We start from the raw sequence: 18,291 nt of genomic DNA on the forward strand, positions 1-18,291 counted from the left end.
GGATTATTTCTGTAAGATATCAACTCATGTCCCTCTTTATAAACATGCATTTCAGTAAAAATTCCAAGAGAATGTTGTACAACCCCTGCGCCCCCTCCCCCCCACACTGCTCCAAACAAAAGGATTTTAAAGTTTTATCTCAAAAAATACACAACTCCTAGGGCACCTGGGTGGCTCAGCTGGTTGAGAGTCCGGCTTCTGCTCAGATCATGGTATCATGGTTCCTGAGTTCAGGCCCCCCATCAGGCTTGCTGCTGTCAGCCTGTCAGCACAGAGCCCACTTTGGATCTGTCCCCCTCTCTCTACCCCTCTCCCGTGTGCACTCTCAAAAATAATCGTTTTTTTAAAACTTTATAAAAAAGTACATAACTCCTTACCAGGTACTAAAATATATACACAGCGATTAAATTAAAACCACATGATAGGACGCCTGGGTGGCTCAGTCAGTTAAGTGTTCTACTCTTGATTTCAGCTCAGGTCATGATCTCACAGTTTGAGAACGAGCCCCACAACCAGCTCTGCGCCAACAGCACAAAGCTTGCCTGGGATTCCCTCTCCCTCTCTCTCTGGTCCCCTCCTTGAGTGCGGACTCTCTCAAAATAAATAAACAAAAAAATAATCAAACAAAAAGTTTTAAAAAGAGACCCAGAATGCACTCAAGAATTCTGTGTAAAACAAAGATGGCATTTCAAATTGCTGGGAAAGAGACAGATGCTAAGACCACTGAGTAATATTTTGGAAAAGCAAATGCTAGATCCCACTTCATAACTTAGAACAAAATAAATTCCAGAGCAAGCCAGGAAGGGCAGACAGATAGGGAGACAGAGAATCCCAAGCGGACTCCACACTATTAGCACAAAGCCTCACTCAGGGCTCGAACTCATAAACTGTGAGATCATCATGACTTGAGCCATAATCAAGAGTCTAGATGCTTAACCACCCAGATGCCCCAAGAAAAGCCTTTCTAAATAACAGACAACTCAATACTGTAACTCAGGAACCAAATATGTCAATATAAGTAATGCAATAATCCTCAATATCCAAACTCTTGCAGCAACCAAATAATTTAAGATAGTAACTGTATCCATTTTTCCCCTACTATATGGATTTTTTCAAATAGAATATCTAACAAATAAAAAAGCACCCTCAAATACTACTGATGGGGTATAAGTTAGTATAATATTTCTAGGTTTTTAGCAATCAGAAGCCTTAAAATATTTTTACCCTTTGACCCAGAATATAATCCGGATTTCTATGCTTAAGGACATTTTTGTTATTTCTTGGTTTAGAGTTTTTTTTTAATAGGAAAACACTAGTGAAATACGTGTTACATTCAAAGACTAGAATTAGGCTGCCATTAAATTCTGTTCTTAGACATAAGGATATGAGAAAATGCCCATTAAAAAAAAAGCAAACCGTACATATGAACTCAATTTTATATATTCATAGAAAAATAGAATGATAAACATATACCAAAAAAAAATCTTAACATTTATTTATTTTTGAGAGACAGAGCACAAGTGGGGAGGGGCAAAGAGAGAGGGAGACACAGAAGCCAAAGTAGGCTCCAGGCTCTGAGCTGCCAGCACAGAGCCCGACATGGAACTTAAACTCACGAGCCATGAAATCATGACCCGAGCCAAAATAAAATGCTTAGAGGACAGAGCCACCCAGGCACCCTCATATACCACAATTTTAACAGAGTAATTACAAATGTTTTCTTGATGTATGTCAGTATTTTTCAAACTTCCCACATATATATGGGGAAACTTCCCATATATATATGATGTATGTAATTATCATATATACAATCATAAACACCAAAAAAATTAAGTGAGGGGTGCCTGGGTGGTTCAGTTGGCTAAGCATTTCCACCCAGGTCATTATCTCACGGTTCGTAGGTTTGAGCCCCACTTCTGGCTCTGCACTGGTAGTGTGGAGCCTGCTAGGGATGTTGTCTCTCTCTCTGCCTCTCCCTTGCTTACTCACTCTCTGTCAAAAATAAACATTTTTTTTTTAATTAAGTGAAACAGAAAGGAAAAGCATTCGTTATGTGAAAAACTTCCCCATGGGGCACCTGGGTGGCTCACTCAATTGAGCATACAACTCTTGGTTTTCACTCAGGTCACGATCTTGTGGTTCATGAGTTCAAGCTCCGCATCAGGCTCTGGACTATCAGTGCTTGGGATTCTCTCTTGCTCTTTCTCTGCCCCTACCCTGCTCATTCTCTCCCTCTCTCTCGCTCTCTCAAAATAAATAAACTGGAAAAAAAAAAAAAAAACCTCCCCATTTGCTTTGGCCAACTGGAGGCCCCTGGTGACCTGTGACAAAAAAGTTTTTAGGCAAAAGCAGAAGCAAGGTTGCAGAAGCTTCAAGAGAATTTAAGGCACTGGAGGAAAAAAGAGACAGCTTAAGCGCACAATCTTAGAGGAATGATAGAAAACAAACCAGAAACAGTTAAGTTTCACAGAAGTCATAGTATGTTTATTATTCCTTCAAAACTTGACTAACCATTTCCCCAATTCTAATCATTAAAAAAAAAAGTTGCTCAAAGATCAACTAAAATTCTAACAATTCCATCCAGCCTTCTCCAATCTTACCAAAAACTAAACTCCCACTGCACTTCAGCTATACATGTCTTTATGGAATTTGCCTTTTTCCTTCCCTCTCTCCCTCCCTCCCTCTCCCTCTCTCTCTCTCTCTCTTTCTCTCACACTCACACACACACACACACACACACACACACACACACACACACGGTTTATCCCAGTATATCTCACTGTGTTAATTGTTTATATGCATTATCTAACTTAATCCTCACAAAATCCCTATCAAATGTAATTAAGGTATTATCATCCTCATTTCCAAGTAAGGAAGAAGTCACAAAAAGGTTAACTTAACCAAAGCCAGAGATGCCATAAATGACATGAATAGCATTTGAATTCAAGTCTATCAGATTCCAGACATCAATCTCTCAATTACCATCCTATTGCCTCATCTGTATTGGACTCCAACCCTCCTCAAGATAAGAGATCCATCTAAATGTATTTCTATATCTACCACAGTGTCCAGCACAATGCTTTACGTATGGTAAACATTCAATATATGTTTTATATATTGAATAAAACATTTAAACATAAAGAGTGAAGGTAAAGTGAAAGTAAGACACACAAAATAATGTACTCAGTAAATCAAACATTAAGAAATAGTTTTCAAAAAAGCAAAAAAAGAAATGGTTTTCAACTTTTCAACTTGGGCCCAGCAGAAAGGCTCCCACAAAGGATGGGGAGAAGGTGGGCTGTTTTGCCATCAACAAGATAGTGACTACAGAACACACCATCACCAAGTGCATCTATGGTGCGGACTTCAACACGTATGATCCTTGGGCACTCAAAGAGACCCACAAGTTTCCCAGAGATTAGAACTCCAGACATGCACATTGACACCTGGCTCAACAAAGCTTTCTGGGCCAAAGTAACAATGAATGTCCCATACTGTTTCTGTGTGCAGATGTCCAGAAATCATGGAAGATGAAGATTCACCAAACAAACTCTATACACAGGTTACCTATGTGCCTGTCACCACTTTACACCCATTCTTACAACCCCGAGATCAAGAGTCGTATGCTCTACTAAGCCAGCCAGCACCAGCCCTCCAAGGAACAGTTCCTAAACCAAGGATCATTACTGAAAATCCTAAAGAGAAGATCCTGTGGCCTGCCATCAGTCAAGTCCCTCTACGGATGACAAAATACATCTAGGATGTACAAAATACATCTCATCTCTTCCACCAGGATGGCAGCAGATTCCGTCAATCACACTGATGTAATCAAATTAACTATAGTAGCATTTCCATGTTTTATCATATTGGTTTCTTAAGCAAAGAAAAAAAAATGACACTGGTTTAGGTTATGGCCATGCCAATTTTTTATTATCATTTCACTCTCTACTAAGTGATTATTCAGTACTGGGAAGTACTCTTGTAAGTCCCAAGTTTCTCTTGTAAGTCCCAAAATAAGGGGGAAAAAATAACCTCACAATATTTGCCAATTTCTGCTCTCCAGGAAACTTAGCTACAGCTTCATACTCACACACAACCAAAGCTCTATCATCTTCACTGGATGGAATCTGCCCAGACCTGGAGATTTTTTAACTCAGCACCACTAACAAAGCTCTCACCATTCCTTACCAATCTAGAGGTTAAATTCCCTCTTAACATATGATTTATCCTATAGGTCTGGGGACTCCTCTTAGAAGGGAAAATGGAAACAAAATAAGATTAGAATAAAAAAACATTCTACTGACCACCATTGCTGTTTTTATACCACTCTACCAAGCAGTGGGCCCACTGTCCCCTTATTTATACTCTTACTTCGAACACAACTTCAAACTCCCTATTATCTTAGCATTTTCTTAAGTCTAAATTTATTGAGCTTGTGCTCATATACTTCCACATTCATGATTGGTTACTGAGCCTGTCTCGGTAATCAGAATGAGTACCTTCCTATTTTGTGTTATGGTGGCCTAAAACCACCACATTGATGAATTGCTAATGTTCATTGCTAAAAGAGCCCCACAGACTCGGAATCAAACACTTGAAGACTATAAAGTATATATACTGATGCCCTACTGTTAAGTTTTAGCATATTATCAGATTTCCTTCCAGATATGCTATATGAGCAACTCAGCAATCTGACTTCACACACTATATTCAAGGTAATATTCAGACAATTATACAAAGACCTACAAAAACCCAAATGCCCATCAACAGAGGACTGGTTAGGTTACAGTTGGACCAAATAACGGAGTATTACAGTGAAGCCATTAAAAATTATAATAAGTGCATACTAACATAAAAAGATGCTTACATCTTAATAAAATGATATAGAAATAAATAATAACATGTAATTAGCTTATTTACATAAAATACGTAAGAAAAGCTATGTATAAGGAAAGCAAGAATGACTTAAGAGATGTTTACTAGGGACGTCTGGGTGACTCAGTCAGTTAAGCAGCTGACTCTTAGTAAGTCGGCTTAGGTCATGATTTCACGGTTCGTATGAGTTCAAGCCCTGTATTGGGCTCTGCACTCACAGCACAGGGCCTACTTCAGATTCTCTGTCTCCCTTTCTTGCCTCTCCTCCACTTACAGGCATGCTCTTTCCCTCTCTCTCTCTCTCTCCAAAATAAATAAACGTTAAAAAAATTTTTTTTAATTAAAAAAAAGAGATGCTTACTAAAACATGAACAATTTCTTTGGTACGCAGAGCTTCAGATTCTCCAAATTTTCTTACTAAATTTTTTTTCCTGAAAAAAGCAGTTATCTTTTTTAGAAAAAAACAAAGCTACTTGCATTATTTTTTTTTTAATTTTTTTTTTCAACGTTTTATTTATTTTTGGGACAGAGAGAGACAGAGCATGAACGGGGGAGGGGCAGAGAGAGAGGGAGACACAGAATCGGAAACAGGCTCCAGGCTCCGAGCCATCAGCCCAGAGCCCGACGCGGGGCTCGAACTCACGGACCGCGAGATCGTGACCTGGCTGAAGTCGGACGCTTAACCGACTGCGCCACCCAGGCGCCCCAAGCATTATTTTTAAAAAGACTAAACAGGGGCGCCTGGGTGGCTCAGTCACTTAAGCGTCCGACTTCAGCTCAGGTCATGATCTCACAGCCCGTGAGTTCGAGCCCTACATTAGCTCAGAGCCTGGAGCCTGCTCCGGATTCTGTGTCTCCCTCTCTCTCTGACCCTCCCCTGTTCATGCTCTGTCTCAAAAATAAATAAACGTTAAAAAAAAAAAAGACTAAATATCCTGGTAGAGAGGTAAGTAATTAACAAAAGGAGTTAAGTTTTCTCCTGCCACCGAATATTACTGATGACACTTGCCCAACACATTCCAAGAACTTACACCAGATTATAATGAAGCACTCAGTTTCTGGCTGAAGTATGCTGTACCTGAGGATTATATCATACATACTGCTTTTTTTACCTTATTCATGAATCACTAGGTATATGCTCCAATAAGGAGAGGTCATCAAGGTACAATACTAGAATCAAAACTCTTTTGCTTGGGGGCGCCTGGGTGGCGCAGTCGGTTAAGCGTCCGACTTCAGCCAGGTCACGATCTCGCGGTCTGTGAGTTCGAGCCCCGCGTCGGGCTCCGGGCTGATGGCTCGGAGCCTGGAGCCTGTTTCCGATTCTGTGTCTCCCTCTCTCTCTGCCCCTCCCCCGTTCATGCTCTGTCTCTCTCTGTCCCAAAAATGAACATTGAAAAAAAAAATTAAAAAAAAAAAAAAAAAAAAAACTCTTTTGCTTGAACATTAACTCAAATGATATCTATAAGGGAGACAGTTCAAAAGGAGCTCTAGCCTCGGAATTATTTTCCATCTCTTTATGGAGCTTCGGTGTCAACAATTTCCACAGATTGCCCCAATTCTCTTCTGCAAACAGCAGTCTCTACTTCCTCAACTTTTCTGCTCCTACCCATCAGCTTGCAAAAGCACCCACTCTAGTTCAGCTGCTCACAGCTACCTCACTCTTTAGTTCAAACATTCTGACAAAAAAAATCTGATTGATCAACATCAGGTCAGGAGTCTATCTGGAATCCAATCAGCAATAGCTAGCAACGGGGGAGGGGGGGGGGCTGGCTTAAGTTCTTCCAGAGAATATAAGCAACTTAACTTTTCTGGAAGAGGTTATAGCCAGGATAGGAAGAATACCCAGTCTTCAACCACAGTAAGGGAAGTGCAAGAAGATGCCCGGTTTATACTACATTAATTCTAAACTAACACCTTTGGAGATAGTTTTTAATTTCTATGGAATTTGAGAGGAAAATATCATTAACAGGTGTTAATCACATGAAAGATAAAAAGCCCAATGTTTTCCTCATATATAAACTCCTAAATAAAGGTAATTTAAATTTCATGCCACAGTCACAAATCTCACCACCTACATAAAAACAACTAATTTCTGCCTTTCTGCAATGCATATTAATTTAGAAAACAGTTGCTTAGGGTAGATATTTTTTATAAGCATATACCTAGTAATTCACAAAAAAAGATAATTTAAAGCAGTATATATGATAATAATCCTCACCTACAGCATACTTCAGCCAGAAACTCTCATATCTAAATCACTACTGACTAGGGACACCAGGCTGGCTCAAGTCAGTGAAGCATGCAACTCTTGATCTTGGGGCTGTAATTTCAAGCCCCACGAAAAGTGTAGAGCTTAGTTTAAAAAATAAATAAATCACTACTGACTATAGGCCTAAGAATACTGATTTAACTAGGCAATCACATTCTTCTTCTACAAAAACCCTGCATGAACTAAAATGTTTACTAAGCACCTAGTCTGTACAAGGCACTATAGAAGGGACTCGGAAAAGAAGGAAACATGGGCCCTGACTGTAAGGAGTTCATCATTCAGGAAGGAAAGCTGTTGTTAATTTTTAAAAAAAGGGGGGCTGAAAATGCAAGCTGGTGCAGCCACTCTGGAAAACAGTATGGAGGTTCCTCAAAAAACTAAAAAGAGAACTACCCTACGACCCAGCAATTGCACTACTAGGCATTTATCCAAGGGATACAGGTGTGCTGTTTTGAAGGGACACATGCACCCCCATGTTTATAGCAGCACTATCAACAATAGCCAAAGTATGTAAAGAGCCCAAATGTCCATCGATGGATGAATGGATAAAGAAGATGTGGTGTATATATATATATATATACACACACACACACAATGAAGTATTATATTACTCAGCAATCAAAAAGAATGAAATCTTGCCATTTGCAACTACGTGGATGGAACTGGAGGGGATTATGCTAAGTGAAATTAGTCAGAAAAAGACAAAAATCATATGACTTCACTCATATGAGGACTTTAAGAGACAAAACAGATGAACATAAGGGAAGGGAAACAAAAATATAAAAACAGGAGGGAGACAAAACAGAAGAGACTCATAAATATGGAGAACAAACTGAGGGTTACTGGAGAGGTTGTGGGAGGGGGGACTGGCTAAATGGGTAAGGGGCACTAAGGAATCTACTCCTGAAATCATTGTTGCACTATATGCTAATTTGGATGTAAATTAAAAAAAAATTAAAATGAAATTCTCATTTAAAAAAAAAAAAAAGAAAGAAAAAGGGGCGCCTGGGTAGCTTAGTCAGTGAAGCATCCCACTCTTGATTTCCGCTCAGGTCATAATCTCAGAATTCATTTCATGAGTTCGAACCCCGTCTTGGGCTCTGTGCTGACCGTACGGAGGCTGCTTGGGGCTTTCTCTCTCTACCCCCTTCTCTCTCTGTTCCTTCCCTACTTGTGCACATGCGCACGCGTGCTCTCTCTCTCTCAAGATAAGTAAACTTAATGAAAAAAGAAAAAAAAAAGGAAGAGGGACTATTACCTAAGTTCTTAATCTAAACTAAAGGATATAAGTCATTTTAAGAGAGGCTGGGAAAGGTTCAATGCCTCACCAAGAGGCACCTGGGTGGCTCAGTCAGGTAAGTGTCCAACTCTTGATCTCAGGTCATGATCTCACCACTTCTAGGCTCGAGCCTTGCAATGAACTCTGCACTGACAGTCAGAGCCTGCTTGGGATTCTGTCTCTCCCTCTCTCTCAAAATAAATAAACATTAAAAAAAAAAAAAAAGTAGGCCTCACCAAAAAAGTGAGAAGTGAAGCTAGGAAGAGGAGTTTCGGCCAAATTGTGCCATGCATGATATATGTCACGCTAAGAAGTTAGTTTCTTCAAGCAATGAAGATCTAGAACAGTTTAAGCAGGTAATGTGATAATCATATATTGTTTTAGGCAACTCTGCAGAAGAAGGTGTAACATAAAACATTTTTTAAAGATCTATAATTAAAAACACAAAAATGAAAAAGCACACAAAAAAGCAGCAAAGGAGTACCTGGCTGGCTCAGTCAGTAGAGCATCCAACTCTTGATCTCAGGGTCATGAGTTCAAGCCCCACACTGGGTGTAGAGATTACTTTTAAAAAGGGCGGGGACCTCCCCCGTTCATGCTCTGTCTCTCTCTGTCCCAAAAATAAATAAACGTTGAAAAAAAAATTAAAAAAAAAAATGCTTGGGGCGCCTGGGTGGCGCAGTCGGTTAAGCGTCCGACTTCAGCCAGGTCACGATCTCGCGGTCCGTGAGTTCGAGCCCCGCGTCAGGCTCTGGGCTGATGGCTCAGAGCCTGGAGCCTGTTTCCGATTCTGTGTCTCCCTCTCTCTCTGCCCCTCCCCCGTTCATGCTCTGTCTCTCTCTGTCCCAAAAATAAATAAACGTTGAAAAAAAAAAAAAATTTAAAAAAAATAAAAAGGGCAGGGGGGGGTGCCTACGTGGTTCAGTCAGTTAAGCATCTGACTCTTGTATTCTGGCTCAAGTCATGATGTCATGGTTTGTGAGATCAAGCCCCACGTTGGGCTCTGCAATGACAACACAGAGCCTGCCTGGGATTCTCTCTCCTTGCCCCACCCCCACTCTCACTATATCAAAAATAAGTTAAGTAAATAAATAAAGGGGGGGGCTGGAAAAAAATATATGTGGTGAACATGACCAAGGGTTGCTATTGTTAATAAGTGACCAAACTCATTATCAGGTAATAACACAAAATATTAAAACCTGAAAAATGAGAAAACACAGGCAATGTATTAAAAAATGCAAATAGCCAAAAAAAATGTTTTTCTATAATTTTATTTTTGAAAAAAAAATTTTTTTAATGTTCATTTGTGTGTGTGTGTGAGACAGAGGGAGACGGAGGGAGAGGGAGGGAGGCGGGGGGGGGGAGAGCAGGGAAAGAGGGAGAGAGAATGAGAGGGAGAGGGGCAGAGAGAGAGAGAGAGAGAGAGAGACACAGAATCTGAAGCAGGCTCCAGGCTCTGAGTTGTCAGCACGGAGCCCCACGCCCACGCAGGGCTCGAACCCATGAACCATGAGGTCATGACCTGAGCTAAAGTCAGACGCTCAACTGACTAAGCCACCCAGGCATCCATTAGTGTTTAAACTTACTAGTATTTGGCTATTACAATTTTTGCCAAAATAACACTTTTTCAAGGATAATATTCAGTACAAGTGCCCATACTGAAGAGTGGAAATCAATACATCCTTTCTGAAAAGGCAAATAGACAATATAAACAAAAGTATGCTTATATTTTTGACAGAGTGATCACTTCTGCAATCTATCTAAAAAAAATGTTATTAAAAATTTATGTACAGGATGTTCATTTGCAGCTTTATAATATGAAAGAACTGAAAACATATAAGAATGAGAAGTTAAATCTAACACAAAATGAAATACCATACAGACAAAAAATGTATTTTCAAAAGAGTTAATAAAGGAAACAATCAAATAAAACATTAGGTGAAACAAGCTACATATTGAACTACATTTATCTCATTCTTAAAAATGTAAATGCGGGGGTGCCTGGGTGGCTCAGTCGGCTAAGCATCCGACTTCGGCTCAGGTCATGATCTCCCAGTTCGGGAGTTCGAGCCCCGCATCAGGCTCTGGGTTGACAGCTTGGAGCCTGGAGCCCACTTCAGATTCTGTGTCTCCCTCCATCTGCCCCTCCACTGCTTGCACTCTGTCTCTCACATTGTCTCAAAAATAAACTTTAAAAAAAAATTTTTTTTTTAAACGTAAATGTGTAGAGGCACCTGGGTGGCTCAGTCAGGTAAGCGTCTGACTCTTGGTTTCAGCTCATCATGATATCACAGTTCAGGGGTTTGAGCCCTGCACTGGGCTCTGTGCAGACGGCACAGATCCTGCTTGGGATATGCTCTCTCTCTCCCTGTCTCTGCACCTCCCTTGCTCGCTCTCAATACAAATAAATAAACATTTTAAAAATGTGTACCAAAAATAAATGTGTACCAAAAGTATTTCAAGGTGATCATCAACAGGAATCATCACTGGATGATGAGATTTACAGTTTTCAGTATGTCTACGATGAGAATATGCAACCTTCATAATTACAAAAAAATTAAAGAGAGAAGAAGGTAGGCCAACCCATTTAGCTAGATTATGTCACATCTTGGTCAAGCTATGATTGGAAAGTTTCTTTCTCTTTCTGAAAATATAAAAATTCTTAATAATACACAACACATTACAAATACTTTGAAATCAGATATACAGGTACTATCATTAAACATACAAGTAACATTAACATGTTTCACGAAGAGTGCTAAAGCTAATTATTAACAGTTATCATTGACAATGCAGAAAACCTACGTAACATCCTGCACGTTTGTAGTGCTTTATGGTTTCTAAGTTATATTAGAAAAATATGTGAATTGAAATCACGAACACTACTTCAAACATTAATTGGTTTAAGAGGACATAGACTTAGCTAGATCATCAAATAAAAATTCATAATCTGGGACTTCATACTATAGCAAAATCCGATTTCCAATTTTAAGAATCAGTTCAAATTTTAGAATTACTAGGTCAACCAAAAAATATTATGTTACTAATGATTTAACTATTTAGCACTCATATACTTATGATATAAAAAAAAAACTCTAGGGGCGCCTGGGTGGCTCAGTCTGTTAAGCGGCCGACTTCGGCTCAGGTCATGATCTCGCGGTCCGTGAGTTCAAGCCCCGCGTCGGGCTCTGTGCTGACAGCTCAGAGCCTGGAGCCTGTTTCGGATTCTGTATCTCCCTCTCTCTGACCCTCCCCTGTTCATGCTCTGTCTCTCCCTGTCTCAAAAATAAATAAAACGTTAAAAAAAAAAAAAAACTCTAGAAATGTATGGTTTACTAAAGGGCTCCCTGCTGACAGACAACATTTAGATTCCATTCAGCTACATAAGGACCACCACTTTTTTTTTTTAATGTTTGTTTATTTTTGAGAGAGACGGAGACAGAATGCAAGTGGGGAAAGAGCAGAGAGAGAGGGAGACACAGAATCCGAAGCAGGCTCCAGGCTACGTGCTGTGAGCACAGAGCCCAACGCAAAACTCAAACTCACAAGCTTGAGATCATGACCTGAGCCGAAGTCGGAGGCTCAACCGACTGAGCCACCCAGGCACCCCAGGACCACCACTTTTAAAATCTTACCACAACTACAGTAACATCATGCCTGAAATTGTTAAAATACATAAATATACACAAATTTTTTATTGTCAGTTAAACATAATAATGTCTTCCATTCAAATAGATCATCACAAAGTTTCCACAGCACAGCATAACTGTTAAGAACATGGGCTTTTTTAGCCTGACCTGAGATTAAGTCCTGTTCAAATCCTGGCTCCACCAAATACAGTCATGTGACTCTGAGCAAATTATGTAAACTCTAAATCTAGGTTCTCTTATCTGAAAGGGGTGATAGAGTGAGTACCTACCTCAAAGAATTGATAAAGTACTCAACACAAACTGCTCAATAAAGTATTCTGCTTTAAAAATAATACAAACAGAATTATTCTGCAAATACTGTTATCACAGTATCTTGAGTTCAAGCTTAGATAGGGCTACTAGCTAAGCAAGTAACAGGTGACCTTTATCTGGCAAACCACTTAGCCTTTCAGAGATTCAATTTCTTTGCTTCTAAAACTTAGGTACCAATGCTTGCTCCTGCCTATCTCCAAGGCTAAGGAGGGGGGCAAATAAATTGTCTACTTAACTGCTACATTTGGTAAACTGTAATTTACTAAACACACACACAGAATAACATCTATGTTTAAAACCATTTTCGGGGCGCCTGGGTGGCTCAGAGTCCAATTTCTGTTCAGGTCATGATCTCACGGTTCATGAGTTCAAGCCCCGCATCAGGCTCTGTGCTGACAGCTCAGAGCCTGGAGCCTGCTTCAGATTATGTATCTCCCCCTCTCTCTCTGCCCCATCCCTGCTTGCTTGCTCTCTCTCTCTCTCTCAAAAATAAATAAACATTAAGAAAAAATTTTTAAGCCATTCTCACTCTTCTCTCAAAGAAATTTACCTTACCAAGGCAAATAATGACCTCAATTTACCAGTGAACTAGCTATGATGATGGTCCAAAACGTAAATTCAGGCCTCCAACTTCTCATCAACATCCAGAAATGCTCTGGAGTTAAAGTGGTTCACAAAAAATCTAGAAAAGCAGCAAATATACAAATTCAGCCAAACAAGCACAGGATTAAAAGCTGAAAATTATTTCCTAAACTGAATGTGAACCCACAAACTGATAGTAGCCAAATTAATACATCCCAAGCCTTGAAAATGTCTTTTTAAAAACAAAGCACTGAAGGGAAAGAGAAATTCAAGCATGTTAGTAGTGCTGGGATTGCTTATTCTAACATTAAAGCCAAACATTATTTTGAAATGTCATTTTAAGTTTTAGGATATCTATCAAGATCGTATTTTAAAAGGGGATGTGAGAGGGGTGCCTGGGTGGCTCAGTCGGTTAAGCGCCCGACTTCAGCTCAGGTCATGATCTCACAGTCCATGTGTTCGAGCCCCGCGTCGGGCTCTGTGCTGACAGCTCAGAGCCTGGAGCCTGTTTCAGTTTCTGTGTCTCCCTCTGTCTCTGACCCTCCCCTGTTCATGCTCTGTCTCTCTCCGTCTCAAAAATAAACGTTAAAAAAAAGAAAAAAAATGTATAAAAAATAAAAAAAATAAAAGGGGATGTGAGGATCCTTATTATGGGGTTCTTAGCCTGGTTCCATGGACAGGTTTCAATTAGTCCTCACAGTGCATGAAAAATTGTGTCTGTGTACCTGTATGTTTCCATGGGGAGAGTTTACAACTTCAGATTCCCAGCACAAGAGATATAAATGGTAATGTTAATTCTCTCATCAAAAACTGATGACAAAAGGAAACTATTTACAACCTTTTGTTACCAATTTTTATTTTAGCTAAATTACATTCTGCCAGATTTTTAAGTAAACATTTCATATGAAGTCCCTACCATTATTAAAATCTCTCTGCACATCAAGATAGAAAACAATACAATCCACATTTTATCTACCCTTTCATTTAAAACACTAAATTTTTATATTACACTGATATGTCCAGGCAGACTTTTCAGTTTCATCAGTATTTTTAAATCTGACAAGAAATAGGTTTTTAGTATCTTTTAAATAATTCTTTTTCAAAATCAACTTGAAACACATCACATACATCATTTTCTTTCTTGTCATGGTTAAACTCTTATGGGGACATATACTGAGAGATGAATTCTGAGCACATTATTTGGGGACTTTAGTTCTGAATATCTAATCAAAGATGAATTGATGCTCATCTTTGCACAACCTCTAGGGGAATAAAAGGACAGACTTAATAATTATTGTGAGCAAGATTACAAGAAAGACATATAACCTACTTCAATTCAACAAGTTTTTATCAAGGTCCAACCATCACGTTCCTATCCAGTCATGGATAAATGTTATTACTATAATGAGATAAAGTAATACCCTCTGTTCTTAAGAAACTTAAACATCTTATGTTTGGGATACAACACAAAAGAAAAATGAAAACAATTTTAAAACCACAAGGGAAAAAAAGCAACTTGTAATAGTTTGGTATAACCTACAAATAAAATTGCTGAAATAATTTTAAAAAAATAAAAAAAGGAAGCTTCATTGTGAGATTAGTGTTCAGGAGGCAAATTTTTTAAAAAAAATTTTTTTTTTCAACGTTTATTTATTTTTGGGACAGAGAGAGACAGAGCATGAACGGGGGAGGGGCAGAGAGAGAGGGAGACACAGAATCGGAAACAGGCTCCAGGCTCTGAGCCATCAGCCCAGAGCCCGACGCGGGGCTCGAACTCAGGGACCGCGAGATCGTGACCTGGCTGAAGTCGGACGCTTAACCGACTGCGCCACCCAGGCGCCCCATCAGGAGGCAAATTTTTAAACTGAGCTTTTAAGGAAATATTAAGAGGGGCTCCTGGGTGGCTCAGTTGGCTGAGTGGCCAACCTGATTTCAGCTCCAGTTATAACCCCAGGGTCAGGAGATTGAGCCCGCGTTGAGTGGCTTGGGATTCTCTCGCTCTCTCCCTGTCCCTCGCCCCCACACCCACATGTGTGGGCACTTTCTTTCTCTCTACAATAAAAAAAATAAATAGAGGAAATATTAAGAAGTCGTCTTAAGTATTTTTAGAGACCACTGACTTATACAAACCTGGTTCTACTAACTGTATATACCTAAAGGTAATGAAAGTTAAATTCTACTTCAAGATTCTCTACATTTCTAAGTTTCCATAAATCCATCGCATTTTTGAGTGCTCCTAAGCAAAGTTCTAGGGGTTTCCCAAATAATTTTCAATAACAACTATCATGATGCCTCTTTTCACAACGTAATAAAGATTAACAGACTTTAGTTTCTTTAGATACTATGTTTAAAGTTGGTTTTCCTAGTTAACTTTTAAAACACCAAAACATTATTAAAAGCACTTATTTCTTTTACTAGACAGCAAAGATAATGCTCTTCCCAATTTACTATAACAATAACCACACAACTTATGTTTGGGATATAAAATACAGTTTACTGAAATAAGTACTAAAGACTTATGTAATCATCATACCATAAATCACCTGCACCAAAAGTATCTCAAAACAACCTTAAAATTCTAGGAAAATTTACAGTAACACAAATATTGGAAAGTACAGTTTGAGTATGTGCAAAACCTGCTTCCACCTGTCAGAAAATAAATGCCCAGTTGAAAGTAAACTAGAACTCTAACACTTTTCTTATTGCATTTGGTTAATAAAGTGAAATTCAAGCACATAAATAAAGTAAAATTCAAACACAAACATTTTTTAAAACCATTGTTTTAAAGAATCGTATTAGAAAAGAGGTAGTTTGGAAATCTTCGGGAATATCAGAACAGAAATCCAAAACCCACATAAGCAGTTCTTTACATGAGCATTTTCTCAACAATCAAGTTTTTGTAAATTAATCTTATCTAATGCACCTCGTCCAACTAGGCCTTTGGGCCCAGAAGTAGTTAATCTGCAATACAGCTTGTTTCTTTAGCCTCAAATACTATCTTACAAGGGTCGGAAATAAAATAAATATAAGAATCTGGCTAGAAAAGATCAGGGTACGCTCTTTAACAATCAAAAGTATAAGGAATAGGCCTTTCATTCCAGGAGACAGGCCATGACTATCCCGGGATGGTATCTGTAGTACAGTGCTCTCCTTAATATAATAAAATTTACCATTAAAATGACGAACGGTACACGAAGAAGAACCATCATTAATTTTTTACAAAATAGGTATGAAGGTTCCAATCATGACTATTACAGTTCATTTTCAGCTATTTCAGGGCCGGTAGAAGGGTTTCATACACCCACACACCCCCAAGGGAGAGGAAAACCACCAACCTCCTCCCAGGGAGTTTAATGAAAATTAGCAGGTAAGAGAGGCCTCGGCAGCACGCTGAAATTTAAAGAGGGCGGCCGGAGGGCCGAAAGGTTCGGACTGCGGAGGAAAGCTTCGTCCTCGGACCCCACCTCCCCTCACCTTCCCGGCAGGGCGAGGGAGGCGAAGGCTCATTAGTGCCTTCGTTAATTGACACCTGTAATGAGGAAACTTTCCGAGAGGTGAGACCGCTCAGGCCCTGCCTGGCCAAAGCTCCGGGGCGGCCCCCTCTCGAGCGCCCAGGTAACCGGGCCGGCTTGGGCCCGAGGCGCCGCGGCGGCCGCGCCACCGCGCACCTTCCCGGGGCGCTAGGCCGGCACGCCGCCTGGCTCGGCCGTCGCCTCCCGCAGGCCGCGGCAGCCCGGGGAGCTGCGCGGGGCCCCCAAACCGTGCACCCCCACAGGCCGCCGCCGCGGCTACTTACTTTCATTTAACACCTCCACCAGGTCTGCGCAGTTCTCGCACATCGTTCGGCCGCCGCCCCCCCCCTCCCCCGCTTCGGATCGCAGTGACTGATCCCGACCGGCGGGGGGGAGGGGAGAGAGGCGGAGGAGGGGGCCGGCCGGCCGGCGGGGCGGGGAGGCGACGAGGGCGGGCGGCGGCGGGGACGGGGCGGAGAGCAGGAGTATGGGGGAGGGGGCCGGCGGTCCCCGGAGCGGGCGGGGGAGAGGAGGGGGGCGAGGGGAGGTGCGCAGGCCGGAGGGGCGCGGAGGCGCCGGCGGCGGGGAAGGGGGGGAAGGACGGGGGGAGGGGAGAGGGAGGGAGGGGGCGGGTGGGGAGAGAAGCAGCAGAGTCACTTCACCGACCAGACGCCGCGGCCACCGCTGACGCCGCCGCCATTTTAATAGAGCGTTCGGGCTGCGCTCGGCTCTTTCCGCCCGAGCGAAGGAGCCGACGAGAAACGCCTCGCGCTCTCATTCCTCCGCCTCCTTCCCTCGCTTCGCCTCCCGCCCTCCCACCTCTCCCTCCGCACACACGCCGCACGCTCCACACCCCGCCGCGGCCGGCTCGCCGCCCTCCCTTTCCTCTTCCGTCTGGCCTCCCCGCCCTCGGTCCACCCCCTCGGCGCGTTCGCCCACCCCGCCCAGCCCGGATCTCTGTCAGCGGCCGGAAGGGAAACACGAAGCCAGCGCGGCCGCGGGGGGAGTCCGAGTGAGTAGGGGAAGATGGCGGAGGCACCGAGCGGCTCGCGGTTGCGCGGCGTCGCCCACAGCGGCCCACTCTGCGGGCTGCGAGGTCCCGGCGAACGCCGGGTCACTCGCGCCGCCCTGTTCCCCGCCCTTGCGCTTCGCCATTTTTCCTCCGGGCCCACGAAGGGGGGGGGGGGGGGTTGATGCCGATTCCTCCCTCCCAGCGCTCAGGTTTTTGGGGGATGGGGGAGGCAGGGGGTTCACGGAGAAGCCGGGCCGAAGCGACGCCGCAGCCCAAGTTGGGGCACACGGCCCTCTCCCCGCGGGGCTTTGTGAGAATGGAACAGCCCAGGGGCGGCGTAACCTGCATGCGCGTAGATCGCTACCCTCGATTCTGTAAGGCTTATCCGTCCTCGAGCAGTAAGACACCTTGACGTGACTAGAAATGGCGGAGTGAGGAGCGTTCACATGGCATCGCCTCCCTTGTACGCGAGAGGGCCCCGCACCAATTGCCTGCCACTCTACAACTCTTCACCTGAAATAGCACATTCCTCTGCGAAGAGCAGATCGCCAGGGTATTAAGATGGGAAACGGAGAATGAAGAACCGGAAGGAAAGGGGACACTCCGCTCAAGTTGGTAGTGTTAACTAGTTAGCATTAGGAAAATTTTCCTCACACCAGCCCTTAATACGTCCTCGCTGATTTCCATACCCAGTACGTTTTATAGAGATGTGACTGAAGAGACCGAAAGGGCGTGTACGTAATCTTATAACTGTGTCACCCAACCAGCTATTAAGACTAGTAATTGGTTTAAAGGTTGTG

General features: G+C 42.1%; 1 protein-coding gene across 5 annotated transcripts in view; it reads right to left on the bottom strand.

Moving 5' to 3' along the window:
- Window positions 1–16,916, bottom strand: part of USP34 (ubiquitin specific peptidase 34) — a 251,225-nt gene extending 234,309 nt beyond the window's left edge. For 4 of the 5 annotated variants that reach the window (XM_047068662.1, XM_047068663.1, XM_047068661.1 and 1 more), the window contains exon 1: window positions 16,764–16,915. In XM_047068662.1, the coding sequence (XP_046924618.1) occupies window positions 16,764–16,806 (43 nt within the window). In that variant the 5' untranslated portion in view covers window positions 16,807–16,915. Of the gene's footprint in view, window positions 1–16,763 lie in introns of all 5 variants that reach the window. The other variant, XM_047068664.1, reaches the window with a different exon arrangement.
- Window positions 16,917–18,291: the final 1,375 nt, after the last annotated feature.

This window comes from Lynx rufus, unplaced genomic scaffold (assembly GCF_022079265.1).
Source record: "Lynx rufus isolate CCGP_SWC_20201006 ecotype Redwood Valley unplaced genomic scaffold, mLynRuf1.p SCAF_8, whole genome shotgun sequence".
Lineage (NCBI taxonomy): Eukaryota > Metazoa > Chordata > Mammalia > Carnivora > Felidae > Lynx > Lynx rufus.